The 26,946-nt window shown below is 44.8% G+C and overlaps 1 protein-coding gene across 9 annotated transcripts in view; it reads left to right on the forward strand.

Moving 5' to 3' along the window:
* Positions 1-26,946, forward strand: part of Myo10 (myosin X) — a 212,046-nt gene that overhangs the window by 69,940 nt on the left and 115,160 nt on the right. For all 9 annotated transcript variants that reach the window (XR_007588420.1, XM_050120457.1, XM_050120458.1 and 6 more), the window contains exon 3: positions 24,647-24,805. Coding sequence is in view for 8 of the 9 variants with exons in the window: in XM_050120457.1 (XP_049976414.1) it covers positions 24,647-24,805 (159 nt within the window). In the remaining variant the exon portion in view is untranslated. The remainder of the gene's footprint in view (positions 1-24,646; positions 24,806-26,946) is intronic.

The following is a 26,946-nucleotide window of genomic DNA, read 5'->3' on the forward strand; positions in this document are numbered from 1 at the left end:
CCCCCCCCCCCCCCGCCACCTTGGGCCCGCCTTGTTACCTAGCCTCTCTGGGTCTGGATTGTAGGTTGGTTATCCTTTACTTTGCAGTTAATATGCACTTAAGAGTGAGTACATGCTATGTTTGTCTTTCTGGGTCTGGATTACCCCACTCAGGATGATTTTTTTTTCTAGTTCATCCATTTGCCTCAAATTTCCTGATATTGTTTTTAACAGCTGACTAATACTCCATTGTGTAAATGTACCACTTTTTCTTTATCCACTCTTTGGTTGAGGGGCATGTAGGTTGTTTTCAGGTTCTGGCTATTACAATTAAGAGGCTGTGAACATAGTTAGCAAGTGTCCTCGTGGTACGATTGAGCATCCTTTGGAATATGCCTAAGTGGGTCTTGAAGTAGACTGACTCCCAGTTTTTTGAGAAACCACCACATCGATTTCCAAAAAAAAAAATGGCTCCTTTTGAAGAGGACTTTCTTTGGAATTTGGTTTTAAGAGATCCCTGTGTATACATTTTTCATAAGGTTGTTTAAGACAAAATGTCTGAGGTTTATACCATGGTTGGTGTGTTAGAAGATTTTGATTGTACCAAGTGGGTTTTTGAGCTGAAATAAAGTCGCCCCAGAGGGCTTTTTATTCGAAGACGTTCGAGCAGGCTTGTGCAATCTCACGTAGAACTTCAGCCCTACATTTCTAAGTTCAGCATAGAGGCTGTATTAGAGGCTCCAAATGCAGAAACGACATTTTAGGGGCGGAAGTCAGTCTTCAATGGAACTGATGTTTGGATGTGCCAAGTGGTTCATGGAGTGATTTTGCAATAATTAATGTCATTTCTGAGTCTTCCAGAGAGGGTAACAGGGTAGCTCACCCTGGAGAATTGAGCAACTATTTCAGCCTCCTGGAATGATCCTCTGTTCTGAAATGCATCCATCTTTCTGCCTAGGCAGAGTTCATGGTCTTTTGCTTCAAGCATCTGCTTTTGCTCTTGTAAATAGAGCTAATGACAGATGTAAACTGGCTGAGCCCAGACAGTCACTCCTGTGACAATGGCTTGGAACATATGCTGTCCTGTTTCAGGAAGCCTTTGTAACAAAGAACTCAAAAGGGACCACGCCTCCGAGAAGTGCTGCCAGTTTGCCTTTGGAGAGGGCAAACCCTGTCCAATTTATCCAATTCCACCTCCAGCCGTGGTAGCAGGGAGGTTGACCTTGCTGCTGTTTCAAAGTGAGCACCACCCCCACCAAATGTAGTTGAACATATCTCATTTAAAATATCCATAGAATGTACTTATCGTGAAAACTGAACATAGCTCATTTCAAACATTTATTCTTACTTGTCTCTTTTTCTACACCAGAAGTACTCAACCGCTCCTTGGAAAATGATGCTGGCTTACACTTGAGGGAACACCAGTGAGCTTGGATGTCAGCGTCTAAAACTCCAGGCATCCTTTCGGTCCCCCGTCTGGGACATTTTTTGCAGGGCTGTAACCACCACGGAGAAAAGAAGCCCCACAGCTCAGGGAAAGGCATGCTCACGTTATGCATTATCGGCTCATTGCTAGCTCCGATGGAGATCTTAAAATAGCTTGCAGATGTTACTTTCAGGAAAAAGAGCAAAAGTGGCTAAAGCTGCATTTTAGCACCTAGGATCTGACTCATGAATAATGGCTGTAAGTCTGAGCCACGGTCTGAAATGGAAAGAGATAGCTTTTTCTTTTTCTTTAATCTTTGCAGAAGAGAGAGTTGTGTGTGTGGAAGTGTAGTACGTGTGCATGACGGGTGCGGGGACATGTGCCCATGCGCACAGGGAGGCCAGAGGATGATAGTGTGGCCTGCTCTGTCACTCTCGCGTTAGTCCCTGGACACTGGGTCCCTCACTGAACCCGAATCTCGGCTGGTGGTGAGCAAGCCCCAGCGAGCCTCCTGTCTCCATCTCATACAGCCCTGGGGTCACAGACGCGTGCGACTTCGCCTGGCTTTTCACATCGTTTCTCGGGATTTGTGCTTTGGGCTTACGCAGCGAGCACTCTTACCTGCTCGGTAGCTCCTTAACTCTTCTTTCCTTTTTTTTTTTTTTTTTTAAAACTTAAGAGCTTTATTGAAATATGACTCATGACTCACTTCCCATATAATTCACCCATTTAAAAACATAATTCCATGGCTTTTGGTATATTTAAAGAGTGTGTCCTTATCACTTCAGAAGATTTTTGAACATTTTTATTACAGGGGGAGGGGAGAGATCACACCTCCTGATGCCATCCCCGACCTTCTCTCAACCCTCCTCCACTCTCCGTCCCAGGAAGTCTCTCTCTATCACTCTGCAGCCCCTGGAGATTTCATATACACGTACTCATACAGTATACAATCCTCCATGTCTGGCTTCTTTCACTTGGCTTAATATTTTCCAAGCTTATCCGTGTTGGAGTGTATACTAGTAACTTCACTCCTTTTATGGTTGAATAATATCCCATTGTATAGAAATGTCACATATCAAGCAGTCTTTTAAACATCAGAAGACATTAAAAAACAGAAAAAAGACAAAAGGAAAAAAAGAGGTGAGGAGAATGGCTGTCCATAAGCATCCAGTTCCTGTAGTGTTCATCGGAGGTCACATTTTAACATTTTAAAGGCAAGTTTGACATGATCACTGTTGTAGTTAAAAGATAAGTCTTACGTGATTTAAAAATAAGTTTAGATTTCTCTTGGAAACCTTGTATAGTCTTTTCTTGTGTTATGCTTGTTTTTTGTTTTGTTTTTGAGCCAACCTCACTGTGCAGCGCTGGCTGTCCTGGAACTCTCTGTCTTTCACTAGGCTGGCCTTGAACTTGCAACTGTCCTCTTGTCTCTGCCTCCCGAGTGCAATATATAATAGTCTCATATCTGAAAGTAGCATTTCTCCTTCTTCTAAAACGGCTGATAGAGCAGTAAGACCTGGAAAATGGGTTCTGTGGAAGAAGCCTGGCAGATGATTGGGGGAGCTAGTGGGATTGGTGAAGGCTGGCTGTAAAAGCTGCTGTCACTCAGGGTGAGGAGTGGATTCTTTCCTGCTGGGAAGCGGGGCGTTACCCTGGAGAAGAGGGGCTAGCACCCAAGACAGACCGATGCTCGGGATCTCAAGTGCAGCGTACAGAGTGTGTGGGCAGCAAATGGCGTGACAGCCTCTGAGGGTGAACTGCTGGCTTCCTTCCTGTCCTGGCAAATGCTGACGCCGTAGACAGGACAGCAAGGGTTGCCAGGGACCCTTCTGCCTCTTCTGGCCGAGCAGGAGGGGTTGCCACATGTATTTCTTCTGCAGGAGAGAATGGCCTTCTCTTGGACCCGCAGAGTGTATTGATTATTTTTCTGTTGCTAAAATAGAGACCCGGGACCAAGGCAGCTTATAAAAAAGAGTTTATTTGGACTGACAGGCAGGGAAGGGTGGCAGCAAGTGGCAGACGTGTGACTGGAGCAGGAAGTTAAGAGCTCACACCCTTATTGGCAAGCATTAAGCAGAAAGAGGGAAACAGGCAGTGGAGTGAGCCTGTGTAGGAGGAAGGTCGCTTGTTAGTTCCCAGCCGCTTAGCCCCCAAAATAATCACACAGAAACTATTAATTAAAACACTGCTTGGCCCATTAGCTCTAGCTTCTTATTGGCTAACTCTTACATATTAATTTAACCCATTTCTATTAATCTGTTTATCGCCATGTGTCTGTGGGTTACCGGCTAAAGTTCAGGTGTCTGTCCCCGGTGGGGCTAAATGACTTTTCTCTGACTCTGCCTCCTGTCTCCCCACATTCAGTTTAGTTTCCCCGTTCCCCCACCTACCTCTGCTTATTAACCAATGGTATTCACAGCATATGGAGGGGAATCCCACATCAAGCCTGTATGCGCTTCCACCAGCAACACATACAACCTTGCATCCTCCCTGCTGCCACAGCTCCACATCACACCATAAACTGAGGACCAGAGGTTCAAATACTGGAGCCTTCAGGGCACGTCCTCATCCAAACTGCCGCACAGAGACACACAGTGGCCTCTGCTTGTTGCTTTCCATTCGTTTGCTAATGAAGCGTACAATAATTTTTTAAGTCTAGGCTCCAGGGTCTGGGTAAAGCACAAACTTGAGGATGAGGATTTGGACCCCAGTGCTATGTGAGTGCTAAGTGGGCGTGGCAGCCCACCTGCAATGACAGTTTAGGAAGGCAGGGGGAAGGCTGTAGAGAGTAGCTGTACGGGCAGTTCTGGGTTTGAACAAGAGTCCCTGCCTCAGAAGAACAACCTGAAGAGAGATCTGGGATGACTCCAGTATCCACCTCAGGCCTCCACGTGCACATGTACACACATGTGCTCCCACATGTGTGGACATACACAACATGAGAAGCGCATGGAAAACATCTGGATACCACTGTGTTCCTACACCGTGTCAAGGGGTTGCTGGGCAACTTAACTGAGATGCTCTGTGTAAAAGGGATGGTAGTCTCTACAGCCCGATTGTCTGGTGGGAGCCCATTTTGAGCCTTGCAGCCATCATGTGATCAGCAGTTCATGTGATCTGCCTTTGAAATTTTAGAATGTCTTTGTGAGCATCTGTCGATTTCTTTTTCTTACTGTAGCAACAGGGAGCAATTTCAGATCTGAAGACCTGACTTCACAGTGTCCACTGAGCTAGATAGATGGGGCGATGTTCCCAAGGCCACGTCTCTGGATCTGAGTGTAACTTTTTCCTAAGAAATACAAAACAAAGCTCAGGAATACCAACAACAAAATCACCAGAATCCAGTGACTACTTTTCTATTATCTCCTGAGAGACCAGTTCCTAAATGCCTCCTATCGAAATAGAGATCTCCGGGTCTGGAGTATGGATGGCTCAGTAGTTAAGAGCCCTGGCTTCTCTTCCAGAGGTCCTGAGTTCAAGTCCCAGCAACCACATGGTGGCTCACAAACATCTGTAGTAAGATCTGGTGCCCTCTTCTGGCTTGCAGGCTTACATGCAAACACAACACTACTTACATAATAAATAAATAAATCTTCAAAACTGGATGGATAGATAGATAGATAGATAGATAGATAGATGTCTCATGCTAGCTAAGGTTTTACTAAAGGCAGCTTAAAAGGGAGCTAAAACCCTGCCCTCCACTTCCCCATTCACTTTTTCAGGTGGTCGCCTTAAGCCCTGGGATTTGGGACATGGACTGAATTTACCTCTGTTTGGCCGTCCTCCGTTTCTCCCGCCAGTGTCTGTTTCCGGTCTCACATCTGTAACCAACAATGTATTTGACTCTTTTTTCAGGAATTCTTTTTTAAATACGATGTGAGCAGCTAGAGGTTAACAGGTTGGCTTTCCTGTGTGAAGCCAACATAAATAAGAAATAGCTTTGTGGGTGTATGGTTGTCGTCGTTGAAGGCGTTTTCCCCACCGGTACTGGCTAGGCAGGATGGACTCCTCTAGCTCTGGGGATGCTAATGTAGGCCAATTAACTTCTTGTTTGCCTAAAAGCATTCCTTTTTTGTCTCACAGCAATCCTGTAGCTAAAGTGGCCTCTAGGATCAGGCATGCTGAGTAAACAGTTGAAATGTCAGCCTCCTCAGTTACTCTGGGTAAAGAAAATCTAAGCCATCTGGACTTTCTGGGTCTTTATTATGCTGGCTCTAAAGACTGCAAAAGAGCCTTTGTTTTTTGGGTCAAAGCAGATGTGCTTAGCCTGCCATCTTAATTTCTTTTGTATGGCTTGGCATATATTTCAGCTGCTTCGAAATGTTGAAAAGGTTTCAAACCAAACTGGGGAAGAACAAAATGAATTGATTTTTTTTTCATGACGGAGTTTAACAGTTCAAATATTTTGTGAACAAGTATCTTCTAAAATAAGTACATTTATTTAATACCATTTGGATGTCTCCAAATTTGTCGTTAATCGGTCTTTTGGACAGATGTTTAATGTATGTCAGCATTGTGCTACTAGACTTTGGTTTAGCGTGTGTAAGAGAAGAATGCCAACTGGTAAAGAATTTTGATATTAATGTTTATATGGAGGGAAGTCTGAGAGTGCATGTTGTCTCTTCCAGGCACAGCCTCCTGCAATTTCTAGGTATGTGCTCCTAACTCTGCCTTACTTTGCTGTGCTTCTAAAGGCCAGGTATTTGGAGACTGTGCGGATAAGAGCTTTATCACTAATAAATGTTCAGTTCCAACTGGCTTTTGTGCGAACCTGTGTCCCTGCAGCTGTGCCGTCTTTGGTATTCATTTTGTCACCTTTGGAAAAAAGCTGAAAGGAGGGATTACCTGTCCACTGCCCAGTGACAGGTTAGAGTGCAAGAACCATTAAATCTCATAACATGTGGGTAATGGACAAAAACTTTAATTTTTTTCAGCTACTAAAATGGAAGGCCAAATGCTTTCAGATGATTCAAACTCAGGTTTAATTGGTGTTTCTTTGTGTAGTGTTATTTCTGCCTTCCTGGGTGATATTCTTAAATTACTATGATGTATTTGTCAGAACTGAAGAGCCATCCATGGTCCATACCCTGGACTTAGTTAGCCATGATGGCAACTGGGACCTTCGATGTCTAGGGTGGGGCCGATGTGAACACAGACCTCATTGGCTGTTTTTTCTGTCCATCACTGCTAAGAATCGATTCCCAGGATTTAGGCTGGGTGTGGTGGCGTATGCACGGAATCCCATCACTCAAGAGGTTAAGACCAAAGGATTGTAATGAGTTCAAGGCCAATTTGGACTAACTTCTAGAAAAACTATGTCTAAAAGAAAAAAAAAAACCCTAAGAAGTAAAACAACAGCCAACCTCCAGAGGCTTCACCAACAGCATCTGTAGACATTAGTGTTACATAGAAAAGACAAGCCCTGGATGCTTTTGGGAGAATCAGGGTAAGGGTGGGTTAAATGAAAGGTTATGTGTGTTGTTGTTGTTTTAAGAAATTAAGAAATGAGAGGCAGGAGGATCTCTGTGAGTTTTGAGGTTAGCCTGGTCTACAAGTCAAGTTCCAGAGTAGCTAGGGCTACACAGAGAAACCCTGTCTTGAAAAACAAACAAACAAACAAACAAAAAAGCAACCAGACAAATAAAAAAAAATAACAACTCCATTTACTCTTAGTGTCTAGAGTAAAGTTCAGGTCTTTTGTAAGCATGCTTCTTGGATAGTAAAAAAAAATGCTTTCTTATGATTGATTGTGAATTAATACTCCTTAATATTGCTCTTATTAGGAAATCCTGGCTCACCCTATGTGCTATCTTCCTTCTTCGGGGTGCCTGTTTACATTTAAATTCCTGTCATCAACGATAGCCACATGGCACCAACTTGTTGTCTAGGGGTCTGTATATTTGGCTGTTGTTAAGGGACTTGGAATCGCCTGTTTTTGAGTCTGAGATGTGAAGGCTAGCCTTTCCAGAGTGACTGGAGAAATAAGGAAGGAGTGTGGGAGTGTGGAGGCCATGCCTGGGGTGAGTGAGTACGTAGCCCTGTCCATCACCCATAGGCAAACCTGACTGTAGTAACCATGCTGTGGCTTCTCCGTACCAGTCACGCTGATGACACAGCTGTCTGTGGCTTCTCTGAGCTACTTTTAAGGATAGAGAGCCAACGTAATACAAGCATTGGGAGCTAATCCACGGAAGGTGGTGCTTTTTCTTGATGACCAAGATCTGAGAGAATTTTCTTTTTATTTATTTATTTATTTATGGCAATAGACTCTGTGGAGCCAGGTGTGAGTCTTTATGCTACGGTATGGGAGAAAAGAAATGAAAGGGACTTGGCAGCTCCGTTCTAGAACATTTTGTCTCACACCCAGCAATAATTGTCACCCTTGAACGACTTCAGGGCGGTTTTTAGTGTTGCAGAAAAGCTTGGCGTGAAGGGAATATCATCCGAATGCTGTTCGGTCTTACAGTACTTGCCAGTCAGCGTTTGATGGTCTTTAGCGCCTGGATGCTGTCGCCCAGAGGTCCCAGCATTTTGGATTCCTCCATCCAGAAACTGTAGGAGGACGACATAGGCCAGTCCCCTCTTCTATTTTGTCATTTAGTGACCGCTGCTATCATTTTACTTACCAAAGATAACTCAGCAAACCTCAACAGCAATGACATAGACTCAGAGTAAAGGGCAGTCTTTCAGGTGGAAGTAATTAAGTTGTACGACTAACTCTCATCATTTTACAGATGACCACTGAATCTGTCTCAGTTCAGGACATGAGAATTCTATAGATAATTCACCCGTAGGGTGTCTGTTCCCTGCCTGAACAAAGTATCTCAGGGAAGCATCTACCTGTGTGGCTGCCACTTTAAATATCCTCACTCCTTTGCCTAAATATGAGGCTTTGGTCATGTTAGTGCATACATTTTTATATATGCATATATATATGTATTTGGTATATGCATGTGTGTATATGTATGTATTTGGTGTATGCATGTGTCTGTGTTGTGCGTGTGCATGTGTGTAGGCATACAGGGGCAATTGTCTGGGGGCATGCATGTGTGGGTGACTATGCGGATAGAGATCCATGGTTGGGGGGGGTCTTCTTTTACCTCTTCATCTTACTTTCTGAGACAGTCTCTCACCAAACCTGGAGTTCACTGATTGGCTACACTGGCTGGCCAGTGACTCCAGGGAGTTTGCCAGTATTCCCCACTCCCAGCTCTACTGCTTTCAGCAGCTTTTCCATGGGCGCTGTGGGTACAGTCACGACCTCACGCTTCCGTGGCAGGCATCTTCCTGACGGAGCGGTCTCTCAAACACATTATCATTTCTTGTTGAATCGTCAATTGCTGTTTTTACTGAGATCATTAAAGTCAGTCAACATTTGAGAAAACACATAGATAAGATTTCTTTATTTGGATGACATCTAACTGGGTAGTTTTTTGTCTTAGAGGCAATGTCAGGAGTGGTGAACAGAAATCCTTTTATTTCATAAGTGTTCTGTGAAAATTTTAAAGTCTGGAGTACTGGATTCAAGAACTAACTGTTGCCCGGGGCTGGAGTGTTGGACGAGTGCTGCTAGCAGGACCTGGGTTTGATTTCCAGCACCCGTGCCCACTGTGTAACTCAGTCTAGGGAGGAGCCCATGCTCGTATCTGGCCTCTTGTGAGTGTCGCGCTCTCACGGCACACAGGCACACACACAGGCAAACTGCCCGTGTGCAAAACATAAATAAGTAAATCTCAAACTCAAAACCCTATTGCTTGAGGGACTCCAGACATGGCTCAGTGGTTAAGTTTGTAGAGCTGTTGAAGAGGACCCAAGTTTGTTTCCCGACACCGATGTCGGATGACTCCCAGCCACCTGTAACTCAGCTTACGACAAACACACGTGCATACATTATGACAGTAAGATCTTAAAACTATTGCTTCAGGATACTTGAGTCCAGGCAACACTGTTCTTTTTTATTAGATTCTTCAAATGCTTGGCTCTTTTGCTTTTTAATTTCTTTGTTAGTGTGTCTCGTGTATACAAAATAACAATGAGTTATTTGATTCATTGCACGCTATAACTTCTACTCTTAAAGCTGCGAAACTTTCGCCATTTCAGTTTAGTGGCTATATAACCTTAAAGGCAAAAAAAAATTCACAAGGTGAAACTCGAATGAGTGCTTGCATACAAATGAGACACCAGTTTTATATTCTAGGATATTACAAGGACACCCCCTGCTTTTCAAAACAGCAGCCAGATGTTAAGTTCTGGTAGATGAATTTAAGTCATCAAAAGTTAAGACGAGTAAGTTTTCTTACTCCATTTAAAAGGTATTCTCGTCTTTGAACCACAATTACTTTTATAGCCACACATTTTTGTGTGTGTGTGTTTATGACCATAAGGAACGAAGGCGGCTAGGTCTATACATTCTTGGGCAATGGAAAAGGAATAAATTTTACATCATAGTTTCATCTTTACTCAGGATATTGATCTCTGGCTTGCTTACTTTACCAAAGTTCCCAGAAAATGAACATCTGTGTTAGTGTCTGGCATAGACCCAACAGTCAAATACACATTTTACTTTGGTTTCTGTGAAACAATCCTAACCCAGCATGGAGAGATGGCTCAGTAGGAAAGAGCACTTGCTGCTCTTGCAGAAAACCCAAGTTCAATTTGTAGCATCCACATCAGGCAGCTCCCAACTGCCTGTAACTTCAGCTCCAGGTGATCTAACACCCTCTTCTGGCCTCCATGGGTACTTGCACACATGTGGGGTACAGACATACATGTTGGTACTCATATATATATAATACAATCTTAAAAACAAGACAAAACTCTTGAAACCAATTGATCATATATATCTGCCCTGGACAAAGACCCAATTCAAAGAAAGAAAAGAAGTGGGTAACATGTTTGGAATGTCAAGTGTGGTGGTAGACCACTGTAATCTCAGTACTGGGGAGGCTGAGGCAGGAGAATTGAAGGTTGAATACTAGATTGTGCCTACATGGTGCTCAGAAAGGAAAATGGGGTGGGGGAGGATGGTTCAGTGGGTAGAGCACTTGCTATACAAACAGGACAGCCCACGTTCAGATTCCTGACACAAAGGGGAACAGTTAGTATATGGCTGCCTGTGGTAGGGCCCCTGTGACCCTGCTGCTGTGGTGTGCGGAGACCGGAGGATAGCTGGGTTTGCTGCTTGACTAGGTGAAAAATGGTGAGCTCCTGGTTCAGAAAAAGGAAAATGCCTGAAAGAGAATGATTTTCTTCTTTATGATTAGAGAGAAGCACTCTGGAGATCTTTGGAGGGCAGCGGATGGGAGAGTGGAGGATTCTCCAGGTTTATTTGGGGGACAGTGGGGGGAAAGTGAGCCGGAAGTAGTTAGCCAGCAGCTGATTTGCTGAGTGGGGAGTCCCCATCCTTGCCCACTTTCCTGATTTGTGCTGTGTCTTCGCATTTGTTGGGCTGAATTAAAATGAAGTGACATGGGTTAAGTGTTTGAAGCGCCTATGTAATTGTATAATTAGTATTTGTTGATGTCCTTGCTCAACCTTCCCAGGTTAACTCGTACAGAGCAATTTGATCCCATTAATAAACTCTAGAGGACCCAGAAGCTTCTTGGTTAAACATTAACTTTCCATTTCCCATGACTGCTTCTCCTCGTGACTTGGTACTTGATACGCTCTGCAAATCCTTAATGCAGTTATAAAATCTTGTTTGATTTTAACTAGACTTTTAGTAATAGGTAGGCCAGAGAGATCATCTCAGCATCAGTTAATAATTTAGACCGAGAAAGTCAGGGGGTGGTGGGGATGCTGCGGAGACGGCTGAGTGGTGGAGGGTGCCAGGTCCCAGCACTCACCCCAGATGGCTCACAGCCTCCTGGATTCCACTCCCAGGATCCAACACTCTCTCCTGGACTCTTTGGGAGCATGTACACAGGCGACATGTAAATAGACAAAATAAATAAACAGACGACCAGGACCCTATGGACCCCAACAGATAAAGATCAGTTTTTTTAAAAAAAAGCACGAGCAAGGAACTCAGGACCGCGAGGGGTGCACCCATACACTGAGACAAGGGGGATGTTCTATCGGGAACTCACCAAGGCCAGCTGGCCTGGGTCTGAAAAAGCCTGGGATAAAACCGGACTTGCTGAACATAGTGGACAATGAGGACTACTGAGACCTCAAGAACAATGGCAATGGGTTTTTGATTCTACTGCATGTACTGGCTTTGTGGGAGCCTAGGCAGTTTGGATGCTCACCTTACTAGACCTGGATGGAGGTGGGTGGTCCTTGGACTTCCCACAGGGCAGGGAACCCTGATTGCTCTTTGGGCTGATGAGGGAGGGGGGCTTTGTGGGGGAGGGGGAGAGAAATGGGAGGCGGTGGCGGGGAGGAAGCAGAAATCTTTAATAAATTAATTAATTAAAAAATGGGAAAACAGCCAGATGCAATCCAGTGGTCCTCAGGTTGGCATGCCCCCATCAATAGCTGCTTGTCCTTATTTCTGCCTGCCACATATGCCACCTTAAGTGACTTAAACTGGCTGGACCCTCACATATTTCATTCATAAAGATGATGTAAGAATAGCACCTTCTCAGAGGGCTGATTGCCAGAGGGAGCACAGATACTTGGCAAGTTATACTGATCACAGTTGCCCTAGTTATGTGTCTCTGTGCATGTCTAGATAATTTATGTGCACGTAGACATCCAACTGAGTCATGGTTTGGAAGTGAAGGGAGGTGAGCTGCAGGCTTCAAGAAGGAACCTGAAGAAGGTCAGTGCTTAATTGTTAGCTGGGCGTGGTCCCGTCTGGCCGGCAGGTCAGTCAGGGAGTGTGTTGGTGTCTGTGTGACCTGGTATATAAACAGGGCAAGCAGAATCTGAATGCAAAGCAGGGTTTTCCCAGGGGTACGCCCCTTTGACAGTGTTTTGATGGTAGCGGTGTCCTGACGGTCTCATCTTGGTGGCAGCCAATGATGTGAAGTCCTCAGGCCTACGTGTTGTGAGCTTGCAAGCGCTTGCAGGCAGGCAGCTTTGCGAATCAGGAAGCGGCAGTACTCCTGCCCCGCTTGCAGGTCCAGGAAGGACAGGTCTGGCAGTGCGGTGCCACTTGCCAGGCATTTCCCCTAGTGGCAGGGTGCAACCGGAACCAAGAACGAGGAGCGACAGACTCTGTGCAGAGTCTTTCTGTCTTCCAGGAGTCCAGAGCTTTGCCTCATGGTGGTGGACACTTTGAGTCATCCCTGTCTGTCCCTGTTCCTGCATCTGATGCATCCGCTTTCCTGCTTCTCATGTATTTGTCTCCTCGGCTCTGTGCATAGTCCTGGTACAGGGTACAGAGTCAACACACTGAACAAAAGAGCTTTTAACAAAGTTGGACCAGGAGATGACCTAACCCCTGTCACAAGACTCAGAAATTACAGTTATTTCAACTTGGATAAGCCTAGGGGCATGCCGTTTAATATGTGCTATTACGTACAAAGGGTTTTCTATGAAACGGCTTGTCTTAAGGCTTTACTGTCTGCTGTGAAGCCAAGAACACCCTGGCCACCTGCTCTTCTACTTCTCGTGCAACACAGCGCCACGCCCACTCCTTCCCTTTCCTCCCACCAAAATTAGTCTCATATGAGCCTTTATGATTGAGTTCTTTTTGTCTAGTAACCACATACTGTCCGAATCAATCAGCAGAAAAGATCATGGCCGTCCCCTAGTGAGGGGAACTTAAGCTAGTGTATGTTAAAAAAAAAAAAAAGCTTCCAAGTCTCTAGCTCTCTGGAGTCAGGGCTAATGAGGCCCTACAAAGACCGTAGACTTTATATTAGACACACTGACAAAGCTAATTAATGAGAAACTGCATGAGAAAAGTTGGCATAGAAATCAGCTTCCATTGTTAAGAGTTCAAATGGAACTGAGTTTTGCCTAAGGAGCCCGACTTAGTCATTGGTCTGGGAGAACCGGCAAAAGTTAAACATTTGCAAATGAAAGTTTATCTCTAGCTTGGCTATTTGATGCATGGCCGTGCATAATATACAAGGTATTACATTTGTGCCTACAGATTTTGGTGTTCTTAAGTAAAAGATGCTTAGGATTTTGAAAGTCTAGAGAACCTTCCATGGAGTTTTAGCCTACTTAACAGAATTGTCACTTGGCTAGTAACGTGTTCTGACCTTTGTACAGAAATGCTGTGTCTATTTTAATGGCCTTAGCTCAACTCACAAAATAATTTGTACGCTAGCTCAGCTCTTCTATATAGTAAATAGGATTTTAACAGCTTCAGCATTGAACTTCCGTGTAAGTTCAGTATGGATGGAGGTTGACTGTTCTCTTTGTCTGAAGTAGTCTTTGGGATAATATCAGTGGCATCTGAATATTTAGATCCTTACTTTGAGTTGCTCTCTCTATATGGACTTGACACTTGGTGAAGACTATTGTTTTAAGATCTGGCTTTACAGCGTGCCTCTTATTGTCGCCTACTTGTGATTTCAGCATCCGTGTTGAAGACTCTTCATGTGTCATAGTGTGCCAGTGGCAGCCACGCTTCTGGCTGAGTACTAAAAATAATGATTCTTTTCAAGAGGTCCACCTCGCAAAGAAGGGACCCCGTGTTGCCTCTGTTGTAACAAAGGGCAGAATATCAGCGGTTGGATAGATGGGCTCTCATGGGCTGGTCTACACTGATGAGTAGCACCCTGCCAGGAGATTGTCGAAGCGGCATTTAACCCTCTCCCTTCTCATTTGTACGAGGCTGCTCGTCTTTTGCTTAGTCCCACTTGTGTCTCCGTTGTTCTAACTGCCTATCCTTTCTCCAGCCCTCCTTTAATTAAGTTTTCCTTTGATATAAAGCCGATTTCACAGAATTTGCCTCTTAGAATTTATAGTCCAGTGGGTTTTTAATCTCCAGAGTTATGTAGTCATCAGCACAAGCAATTTTATAAAATTTCTAGAACTTTTAAAAATTAGGTCTCGGGGCTGGAAAGATGGCTCAGAGGTTAAGAGCACTGAGTGCTCTTCCAGAGGTCCTGAGTTCAATTCCCAGCAACCACATGATGGCTCACCACCATCTGTAATGAGACCTGGTACCCTCTTCTGGCCTTCAGGCATACACAGAGGCCAAATGTTGTATACATAATAAATCTTTAAAAAACAACAACAAAAAGGTCTGTGTGTGGATGCACACACATGCAAGCGGCTAGAAGACATCCAAGCCCCTGAAGCTGGAGTTACAGTTGGTGAGAGCTGCCCAACAGGGATGCTGATAACTGACTTTGTGTCCTCTGCAACAATAATGTGTGCTCTTAACTTCTGAGCCATCTTCCCAACCCCAAGTGTTAGGACATTTTCACTATGTGAAGCAGTCAGTCCCCAGTCCTTTCCCCGGAGCCTGGCAGTCCTGCCTGTTCTTTCTTTCTCTGGATTCACTGTTGAGACATTTCAGACACATGGAATCATACAATACATGGCAGTTTCTCTGTGTCTTCCTCCAGGTTTCTTAGTGTTTTCAGGGCTCATTATTCTATAGTATAAAGGACAGGGGTCAGTCTGTCCTTCACAGCTGAGTGACATTCCATTGTGCCACACTTAGGTTTTTTCTACCTTTTTGCAAACAATTTGGAATGACTGTTTCTTTTATGTGAATGTTTGTTCAGGGTGTCTGTTCTTTGAAGTGGACTTGCCAGGTCATGGCAACTCTGCTTTTTTTTTTTTTTAGAACTGCCAAACTGCTTTCCAAAGCATCTGTACCTTTGCATGTTCCCACGAACCATGTATCAACCTACATGGTTTTCAAAGACATATACACAACTGTCAAGAGATTAGGAAAACAGAGAATTTCATTTCATTTGCTTTGGCCTCTGAGGTAAAGTCTTGTCATAGTGCAGGTTTGGCTCAGCGTCCCAGCCATCGGTGCTGGTATTGTAGGCTGTACCACCAAGTGTGGCCAGGACTTTATTTCTAATCCCGAGGAAACGGGCTGCTCTGAGTGTGACGCAGTATCTCCTCTTCCTTCCAGAGCATGGTGGTGCTGGCCGCATCCTCTGGTACAGTTTTGTTGTTGCATTCTTTCCTCGTCTCTACCTGGACACATTTTCGTGTGTGTGTGTGTGTGTGTGTGTGTGTGTGGCCTCTGCGGCGCTGGTGTTGGTCTTGTCTTTGCCTCTGTGATGAGATGAAGATAGAGCAGCGCAGGGCAAGGCTGAGGAGCAGGGACAGAACGCTGCCCGGACAGGTGTTACAAGGGAAACAGGGAAGCAGGAGAACAGGTGTCTGATAGCCGGCTGTGTTTGCAACAGAGGAGGAGGAGGGGCTCTCCCCGGGTCTGTGGACCAATGAGCGCACACTCCTCTTCTATACTATATTTGACCCTTTCATCACAAAACCCAAATGTGAAGATGTGTGGCTGGAAAGGTACCATCCGGAAGGAAGGAAGGCCAGTGGGGATGGAGGCTGTGTCCGTAAAGAAGGATGATGTCGACAAGCACAGCCATGCTCATCCCTTTTAACCTAAGCCCTGCGGAAGGCTTTACTTAGGTTTCCTCTAGGTTCTCTGTCCGGCTATTAGTCTTTTTTTTTAATATAAATTTATTTATTATGTATACAATATTCTGTCTGTGTGTATGCCTGCAGGCCAGAAGAGGGCACCAGACCCCATTACAGATGGCTGTGAGCCACCATGTGGTTGCTGGGAATTGAACTCAGGACGTTTGGAAGAGCAGGCAACGCTCTTCTTACCTCTGAGCCATCTCTCCAGCCCTCCACCTTATTTTTTAAGACAGGGTCTCTCCTGAGCCTGGAGCTCANAGATGGCTGTGAGCCACCATGTGGTTGCTGGGAATTGAACTCAGGACCTTTGGAAGAGCAGGCAATGCTCTTAACCTCTGAGCCATCTCTCCAGCTCCCCGGCTATTAGTCTTTGACCCCTATTCCCAACACAGAATGCACAGGGGTTTTCTCTCTTTGTTTCTATAGACAGGGGCAGACATTGCCTGTCTCTGCCTCCTGACTGCTAGGATTAAAGGTGTGCACCACTGCACAAGGCTTTTCAAACAACAGTTTCCTGCCCAGGGGAAGAATCTTTTTGAGACAGGGTCTATGTAGCTCTGGCTGTCCTGAAACTCACTCTGTAGACCAGGCTGACCTCCAGCTCACAGAGATCTACCTGCCTCTGCCTCTGAGTGCTGGGAGTACAGGTGTGGACCAGTACACTCTTGAACAGTCTCTTCAACCCTCTGATTTTGCTCATGCTACAGATACCAAGAAAGCTGTCTCAGCTCATGATGTTCACTTTTCTTTCTGTTGCTTTCGTTTGCTGAGACAGGGTTTCTCTATGTATCCTTGACTGCCCTGGAACTCTTAGTGTAGACCAGACTGGCCTCGAACTCAGAAATCTACCTGCCTCTTCCACCCAAATGCTGGGATTAAGGCATGTGCAATCATGTCTGGCTTAACTTTTCTTGTGTTATTAAAAATGCTTCTCTTTTAAAAGGACTTCACTTTAATGGTCTTTGGCCCCCTGTTCCCTAACCACCCCCCACTGCCCTTTCTTCCTCCTTTCTGTGGGTCCATGTACTGTTTTCTTAATCTTTCAATAGGTGCTCTGGACAGTGGGGCAGGACCAGTTCACGAGGACATTGTGGGAAGGGAGTCATCTCAAATTCCGTGTTCTTCTGCTTTGTTTCTGGCCTTGCGAGCTTTTAGTTTTTGTGCCATGAGTTTGAGCCAAGTGAACCTGCGGCCCCTCTCTGTACATACTTTAACAAACAAAACAGCCAAAAATGACTTGTGGGTTTTGTCTAGAATCTGGAATCAATCTGACTGTTTTCCCTCTAGATTCTTACAGACCTCTCGAGTTGTCTCTGCCTTGCACTTAGAAACATGCTCCTTTGACAAGGGAGCTTAAGAAAAAGCAGAGTGTATGGGCAGAGACTGCTCTGTTGTTTCCCGGACGCCCAGACCCGAATAGTCACACAGAAACTGTATTAATTACAACACTGTTTGGCCTATTTGCTCAGGCTTTTTATTAACTAACTCTTACATCTTAAATTAACCCATTACTATTCATCTGTGCATCATGAGACTGTGGCTTACCGGATAGGTTCTGTTCTGGTGTCTGTCTCCTTTGGCAGGTACATGGCGTCTCTCTGACTCTGCCTACTCTATCTTTTCCAGCCTGGCTATATTCTGCTCTGCTATAGGCCGGAGCAGCTTTTTTATTAACCAGTGGAAATAAAACATATTCATAGCATACAGAGGGGAATTCCACTTCAAGAGTATTTAAAGTAGAATTCGGAAAAGTGATTTTGACTGGTTTAAAACTCCAGACTTGGGACAGAGAGATGGCTCAGCAATTAAGAGCACTGGTTCCTCTTCTAGAGGTCCTGGATTCAGTCCTTGGCACCCAACATGGCAGCTCACACCTGTCTATAACTCCAGCTTTGGGGGATCTGACACTGTCACATAGACACATAAGCAGACAAAACACCAATGTTCATAAAATAAAAATAAATAAATTCATTAAAAAACAACAGAATAAAGCAAAACCTCTGCTTGATATGGAATCGGCCTTTTCCCTTAATTACCAAGCAACCACATGGCTGTCTTCATTTTTTGACCTATTTCATTTATTTATGTGTCTCTCTGTGTGTGGGTGCCCATGGGGGCCAGAAGATGGTATCAGGTCACCTGGGGTTAGAGTTACAGGTGGCTGTGAGCCACCCAATGAGGACAGCAAGAACTGAGCCTGGGTCCTCTGCAAGAGCATCAAGTGCTCTTAACCCCCGAGTCGTCCTCCAGCCTCCACCTCTGCCTTGCTCCCCAGTTCAAGGCAAGCAGTAGTGGAAGAATAATCTACAGCTCAGCCTCTGAAGTGAGGTTTGGACATCAAATGCCAGTCCTCATGGCATGACCACAGGGCCAGTGATGGGCAGCTGGCATTCTTCCCTTTAGCAGGCAGTTACTAAGTAACCAGTGTGGCATTGGATGAGGAGCCAGGGTGTTCCCACATATTCCAGCCAGGGATGGGTCCAGCTCCAGGGCCTGACTGCCCTGGCCACCACACATTCGTTCTGCCCCATTTCCCACTGTGTTTTAGGCTGCCCTGGATTGTCATCCTTTGCCCCTGAACTGCAAGCCTTGTTATCCCCGTTACTAGACAGAGATAAGAAAGGTCAGAAATGACTCTCGGGTAGTGAGTGTCACAAGAGGCTTTTGTTTGGGTGTTGGACCTGGCAGGAATGGAGGGCGGGGCCTGGCAGGAAAGGAAGGTCCCAAGTCCCATTTCAAAGGGATGGTTGCTTTACTTTAGCTGGAGATGGCTTGGCACCTTAGGAATTCAGGCTTTAACTTGGAAACCACTGGAGCAGTCTGCGAGGAACGTCAGCCTGGGAATGGTAGCCATCAGATTACATTCCTTAGAGTTGTCACTTGGTCAACTCAAACTTCCTGCTTTCTGGGGTGCCCGGGACTCTGACCCCTTTGTGACCACACTCTGTTCTTACACCAGGGTTCAGGCTTCTGATGAGCCACCGAAGCTTCTGTGGAGTTCAGTACAGCCAAAGTCCCTCTGGCTTGCACTGAGCAGTCCCTGTTTCAAAGGAGAAAAGATATCAGTGGCTTTTGTGCAGGTCAATACCAGCCAACGCTGCCTCTGAAAATACACGTAGATCATTGGTTAGAAACAGGGATGCTAAACTGTTGCGAACATGCCACTAAAAACACAGCACAAGGCTCTATGTATGTATGTATGTATGTATGTATGTATGTATGTATGTATGTATGTATGTATTTTACATATGTGGGGCAGCAGATGGGTTCTGGTAGGCTCAGTTCTGTCCCCAGGCTTGCAAGGTAGACATGGTGGCTAGTAAGGCTGAGTGATTTAGGTCATCAGGTTTCTGGCTTGAGGTGGGGTGTGGGGCAAAGGAGTCATCCCTGAGAAAGGAGTAAGTGAGTCCACATGGGCGCTGAGGAGCTCTGACTGGGCCTTTAGGGATCTGGGTTTATGGGTGTGTGCCACCACAACCAGATTTAGCTTCTTTATAATTAAACTTTTTTTTTTTTTATGTAAGTGTACATCCACACTCGTTTGTAAGCAATTACAGAGAAAGCTCCCAGGAGCCATGGGTCCAGTCTCCTCCCCGAGGAGAACTGAACTGACCCTGGTAACTGGGCACAGCAGGACACTGAGACCCGGAGGCAAGACATCTACCCAGCAACCCTTAGCTGCCCTTTACTGCCAGCTCATTGTCCTGCTAGGTCCCTCCTTAAGCTCTGGAAGCCCAGTCTGCTCTTTGTGCTGCCGAATGCTGTCATTTCAAGAGTATAAAAGAAGTAGAATCACACAGCAAGGTTTATTCCACCGCTGCCTGCTGGCAGCTTTGGCTATCATGAGTACAGCTGTCGTGAGCATTTATGTGTGAGTTTTCTGTGCAAGCAGAAGTTTTCATTTATCTAGAATCAGTGCCCAACTTGCTGGTGAGTATGCGTGCTTTTAAAAGGTAAACTTATTATTGTAGTGTGTAGGTGTGGCGTCCAGGTGCACCATGGGTTTGTTTTAGTATAGTCCTGGAATAAGACAAGCATTACCACCCTGCAGTCTTTTCCGTCACACTCAATTCTTCAGTGTGAGGAGCCTGGCCACAGGGGACTGTATGCATTCCCTTTCCCGATAGCTGGCCTACATGGCAGTGTAAGCAACAAGGAGGGTTTATAATGGTTCATGGCTGATTCTTTGCCAGGTCCATTCTCTTAGAAATGATTAGGAATTTCCTTGATGGATGTTAAGTAATGTAGTTCAATACTCGAGAGAGATGGAAGTCCCCAGGATCACACTCAGGTCCTCGAGCCCGGCAGCAAGCATTTTCTCTGGCTGATTGCTGACCCTGTTTTGTGTTTATTGGTCTCACCAGCTTCTCCATGGTATTCACTTTATGGATGTAACTCAGTTTTTTTCTGAATTCTTTTAGAAATACATCTGATTATTATATCGTGCTCCTCCTTTCCAGAAACAGTTCTGGAAGGAAAGGTCTTGTAAAAAGGACAATATCATTTTGACTTACAAAATTTCTTAATGTTTAGAAAGAATCTTGAAAAACCAATACCTGGTTCATTGATGTATATTAAAATGGCTTCTGATATAGTTCAAGAGATGCCATGGGCCTGAGAGATGGCTCAGTCAGCCTGTTGCATGAACATGAGGACCTGAATTTGGATCCCAGGCACTCACTGAAAGGTTGTACATGGTGGCGTGTGTCTGTAACTCCATAGCTCTGGTCAGACAGACAAGACAGATCCTAAGGCTTGCTTGGCTAGCCTAGACAATCGCTGACCTCCAGGGTTAGAGAGAAAGAACATATAAGAAAAGTAGGGAAGCGTGGAAGGCACACTGAAGCCATCCTCTCACGTTCGCATGTCCCACATGCATGTGGACCCACACGGATGCACACACACACAGTAAAGAACTTCTTCAGTGGTATGGAGGGTCAGTCACTGGTCTTCTGAAATCCTCCCAAATTAAGTCAGGTGTTTACTCATCCAGCAACGCATTCAGACATCACAATGCAAGGAGTAGGCTCTGTCCCTCACCCCCACAGGGTTTCTTTTATATTTGCCTACTGGTTAGGCTGTCCCAAAACGTATGACATGAAATAACTCTCTTTTATATGTCATGGGGTATATATTTTCTCTGCTCCCTTGTGCCTTTGAAGACATCAGTGATACTGTATATTTATTTGTATTCGTTACTTTTCTCAAGAAGCAACTTAAGGGTTGAGGGTTTGTTTTTGGCCTGCTCTACTGGGGTAGTTAGGTCCATCACAGAAGGGATGTTACGACGGAAGAAGCATGATGTCATACTGCAGCTGTCGTCAGGAAGCAGAGAGACATGAATTCTGCCTCCCAGATCCTTTTCTCCTTATGCGGTCTAGAACGCAAGCCCAGGGAGTGTGTGCCTCCCCTTTACAGTGAGTCTTCCCACCGCGGTTCACCATGTGGAAATAAATAACATGAGAAACTTAGAACCTCACAGCGGTCTGTCCCCTAGGTGATTCTGCATCCCGTAGACCTGGTAGTGCATACCAGCCAATCAGCCTTGTGAATTTGTTGACTTCACCTGAGGTGGGCTGTGAGATCTGTCCCCACTGCCTTTACACACCAGAAAAAGAAAATCTTTGAATGGATTTTCTGAATTTCTAAGTTTCTCGGGCTGCTCTGTGGCCAATCCTATTCTAGGATCCTTGCCAGTGATAATCCATTTCCTGATAGGCAGTGAACCTCACCTTTCCCTCCAAGGTACATTCTGGACCACTCCACTTCTTTCCTTGGAAAGCTACACTCTGTCTCAACAAATGATCTATGTACTCCCAGCTTCTTTTAATCCCGTCACAGTTATCGCCCTCTGTGATTCTCTCATCCTGAGGTCATGAAAAAGAATAGTTCACATCCTCTTGATTTTCCCACTCCTGGGCTGGGCATGTGCCTGTGTTCTGTCTGCCACTGGCTGCTGGCAATATGAGGAAGGCAGTGGTAGGGGCTCTATGAAAAATTTGAGACCATTTGTTTTTTTTTTTAGATTTTTACTTTGGTTTTTGCTTTTCCCTGAGATTCTGCCTAGCTCTTCTCTCTTATATGGGCTCCTGCATTGCCTTGCTTTTCCCAATAAAATGAAAAAAAAAGGATAAGGAAATATTTATATTTGACATGAAAATGTAGTCAATAAATACGTATGTAAGTATACATATTTGTGACTATTAAAAAGTACATTATTTCTAAAAAGAAAAATCAACATAACACAAAATTTTAATATTTAAATGATGTTCTGTCTTCAGATTCTGGGGTGGGTGCTTAACACATGCATAGTGACAAGCTTTAGGGAAATGGTGTTGGCACTGGACAGGAGCTGATGCTGGTTGGGTATGAGATCTGGGGTGGGAACTGGTTGTGCTGACTTTGAGGCTGTCCCCTTTCCTGAAAGAGCTTTGGAGGTGACTTGTATTGACCTCAGAGGTGTTCTGAGGCCACAGAGTCTGGAGCAGTTTCTCAGGACTGCTTTTAACCAATACTTGAAGTTCTGAAGACAAGGCCTCCCGAAAGACAACACAAGACCTTCCAGTCCGCTCCTCAGCTGAGAAGAGTTGACCAGGCTAGGCAAGTTGTGCCTTGCACCTCCGCAGCCCTCTCTGTGGAGTATGCTGTCCTCCTGGGGTGTTTCGGGAACACCTGCTTGATTGGCATCCCAGAGGAAAGCAGGCTAGCAGAGGGCAGAAGGCTTGTCTAGTTTGCGCCTAGTCGACATCCATTGCCTGTCCATGTTCCTTGAATTTTCTTTGTTGGTGGTTTTGACTCAGGCATGTGTTTCTTGTGCCATTACCTACACAGCTGTTTTGCTGGATGTGACTCACCCCACCCATACTCCCTCAGCAGCCCCAGGTCTCTGTCCAGCTCATGGTGTTTTGGTGGCCGGGTGGGCCCCTCCACCACCTGAGGTAGGGAAACGAGGCTGTCTTCTCAGGTGAAGGTCTGTCAAACAGCATCTGGGGAGGGTGATTCTTCCTTGGGAGGGAAGGGTGTGTCTCTATGCTGGCCTGGGGAAGTTTCTCAGGGCTGGTTTGGACCGACTTTTGTGGTATGTCTGGCTTAAGTACCACTATGGAAGTTTATTTTTTCTCTAGAAAAATAAAACATGCCATTTGTACCGAAACCGTTGGGTTGGCATTTTTGTAGTTCTCAGTGTGTCATTCCCTTTTGTAGGAATGTGCTATTTGTTGCAGTGTAGACAGCTGGTTGATATTAAATTTAAAATCCTGAATCAAAAACTTCTTCAGACACGGCAGAAAGGGCTTTGTGTGCAGGCATATGCACATGTGTACGTGTGAAGGCTATGAGTTCCTCATGCCATTTATATTCTTTTTCAAAGAGCCTTTTGGCAGTTTTGTTTTATTTAAAGGAAGCTTGCATGGCTTAAAAACTATTAACTATTAGGGGTGAGAAAGCAGCTGAGGGGTAGGAGCACTTGCCAGACCTTGCGTTTGATTCCCTATACTGCAGAACCAAACCCAAACTATGAACGCACAATTGAAGATTCAGACTCCATGGGGAACTCCCTTTTATTTGTGCGTTTACGTGTACAGCAGTCTGAACTTGGTCAACAAACACAGCATAGCTTTCTGTGTTTAATTCTGTGGTCACTTACTAACAGAACACCAAATGGCTTCAGAAATATGTGCTGATCCCAATAACGAGCCATGAGTATTTAGTGTTGCTTGACGTCCATGCTAATATATGTGTATATGTATGTATGTGTGTGTATGTATCTATGTATCACTCCTTCCCTTTGTCTGGAAGTATAAGGTGGATCATCCGATAAACAAAGAACACATGCATGTTGCATTCCATGACGGAGAGGGAATGCTGGTCACATTTTCTAAATATTGATGTCATGACTGTGGCAGTCTTGTAGCAGATGGGGGGAATATTTGCTTGGTTAACAATCAGTATAACAATATAACTCTTACAGAACTTTGCTGTGAAACTTTGAGGCTACCAAGTGATTCAGAGTAAAACTGTAGGGAGACCATGTTCCTGTCTAAAGAAACAAAACAAAACTAATCATTTTTTTTTAAATGTTTTACTGGGCACTGTTGGCACCCATCATTTGGAAGGCAGAGGCAGACAGATCCCTATGAGTTCGAGGCTGGCCTGATCTACAAAGTGAATTCCAGAATAGCCAGGGCTATACAGAGAAACTTTGTCTTGAAAAGAAAAAGGTTTTAGATTTACATTTTTATTTTAATTGAGTGTTTTTGGCCGCCTGTGTGTATGTGCACCACCTGGTATCCTTGGAGTTCAGAAGAGGGAGGGCATCAGATCACCGAGAACGTGAGTTATGGATGTTGGAAGTGTCTTGGTGGGTTCTGGGAACTGAACCCGGGTCCTCCACAAGAAGTGTTTGTAACCATTGAGCTGTTTCTCCAACCCACGTGAGTTTCCTGATTTATATCGATTAAAGAACTGCATAGAAAGAGAATTAGGAATTTAAAGTTTCTGTGAGTTTCCAAGGATAATTGATTATAACTTTACTCCAGCGGCTGTCAAAATAGTTTCTTCCTTAGAAAATGTATAGATGCCATAAAGAAAATTATAAAAAGAAAATACACTTCTAACACTTAGACTGTTGTACTGAGATTGTTTCCCTGGTCTGGGCACTTGCACAGTCATCTACTGGAGACTAAACAGTGAATTCGTTCCTGCCCTCAGGTGTTCACCTACAAGCAGAGCACAATCACCCACCAAAAGGTGACGGCGATGCACCCCATGAATGAGGAGGGCGTGGACGACATGGCCTCCCTGACCGAGCTCCATGGAGGCTCCATCATGTACAACTTATACCAACGGTACAAGAGGAATCAAATATACGTAAGTTCCACCTGCAGTTCCGTGGGGGTAACAGGGGTAGTTCAGTGTGCTTGCCCAACCTTCGTGAGCCCTAGTATCCATCCCCAGCACTCCACGCCCCATAAAAAGAAGCCCCTCAACTTGGAGTGGGTTTTTTTTACTTCCAAAGAATATTCCCTGACCTTTGAGTGCCTCTCATTAATTTCTGAAAAATTGTGTTTTCTAAAGTTTTGCCAAGTTAGGAACTTGAGAGAAAAACAAACAGGTCCTCTGCAGTTTGAGATGGCTCACCCTCCTGTGTCATGTGAAGCCACACATTGTGTCTTGTTGCTGAGTGTTCTTTTATGCAAAGAAATCTTTTATGCAAAGAAATCATATAGGATCCTTTGCCTTCCTCAATAAAGGATATGCCAGTACCCCATCAAAACTTCTTTATCATTCGTTTGAATTTTTCTGGTTTTGTGTATTTTATGTAGCCATTTCTGCCTCTAGGGTCCATCCTAGGGGTGATTTTTGTCTTCATGGAAATTTACCTTTCTAAGTTGCAGGGTTCCTACTTCCTGCTTTCAGTGGAGAAATGCAGATATAAAACCTTTGTGTGCATTTTTCCATTATGAAATGGGATTAAACCTGTATTATAAGCAATATGGAATATAAGTATGAAAAGGTAATATTTATAATCCACCTTTGGGCTGCAGAGATGGTGCAGCCATTAGAAGTGCATACTGGTCTTTGAGAGGGCCTGATTTCAGTTCCTAGCATCTAGGTCAGTCAGCTCACATGACTGACTGCCTATAACTCCAGTCTCATGAGGACTGATGCCCTCTTCTGGACTCGGAGGGCATCTGCACGCAGATGCACACATACTCAAATACAGAAGCATACATATACACATACACATAATTAAAAATAAAATAAATCTTTATGCTGTATGGACAGTTTGTGGGACCCCAAGTAGTGGAACCAGTATTTATCCCTAGTGCATGAACTGACTCTTTGGAGCCCATTCACTGTGGAGGGATACCCTGCTCAGCCTAGATGGGGGGGGGGGCCAGGACGGGACGGACCTTGATCCTGCCTCAAATGACTTTATTAGTGAATGGGTGCCGAGCACCGTGCCCCCATGTCTGGGCTCGGTGCGCTATTACCCAGTTCTCGAGCTTCGGGCAAGGGGCTGGAGGTTAAAATACACAGACACACACAGACAGAGACAGCAACATGGGTCATCCTTGAATTCCCCAAGAATGCCCCCTTTATTGTGTTCAGGGGCAGATTATATAGAGATGGCCACGCCCCAGCCAAACCCACCAGAAACCACTCTCCTGCCATCAGAGACTCCTGAAGGTCTCGTGCTCAGAGCAGCTGTAGGCACTCAGATCAGGGGATTACAAGAAATTCAGGATCTGAGGTCTCATTGCTCCCAACAAATGGGGGGTGGGGTGGGGAGAAGGTGGGAGGAGTGGGAGAGAGAGGGAACTGGGATTAGTATGTCAAGTAGATTGTTTAAAAATTAAAAATAATCTTAAGAAATTCATTCTATAATAACTTTTTGAAATTGAAATACAGATATTGTCCTGCGTCAAGATTAATGCTCTACATGTATTATCCCCTTTTCTGTCTGTTAGCAAGTTTTTAAAAAGTGAAAATGGAGACCATTGCTTATACATTTTTTTTGTGTCAAGTTCAATTTCATATAGTTTTCTTTGAGAACTAACATAATGATAACTATTGAAATTCTTGGACTCAAAGTAATTTCTGTGCCATAGGAGTTTATGTTTAGTGCTGCCAGTGTTTTTGGAATTATGGTTACTGTAATGATTTCGATCTCTGAATGGTGCTAGCAGAAGCTGTTTGGTCCTCATTGTCTGTGCCTAGGTGGAGGAGGGAGTGAGGTAGAGGAGAAACTAGGCATAATTTAATGCTCGCTTTTCTGTAGTGTGAAGAAGGAGACGTGGGCCTTCTTTTACACTGTGATAGGGTCATTTTTGTCAGCCTGACCTGCTGTTTGGTACACACTCTCAGACAGCCCTGCATAGAGGAACCCAGCTGCATCCCAGTCCCCTGACTGTGGCGCTCGCTCACTGACCCCAAGTCCTCAGATTGCAGTGTGTTCCACATGCCCCTTTGAAAAGGCGGCACGTACGCAAGTTTGTGTAAAACGT

This window comes from Alexandromys fortis, unplaced genomic scaffold (genome assembly GCF_014885135.2).
Source record: "Alexandromys fortis isolate MF-2015 unplaced genomic scaffold, M_Fortis_MF-2015_v1.1 scaffold_191, whole genome shotgun sequence".
In the NCBI taxonomy this organism is placed as follows: Eukaryota; Metazoa; Chordata; class Mammalia; order Rodentia; family Cricetidae; genus Alexandromys; species Alexandromys fortis.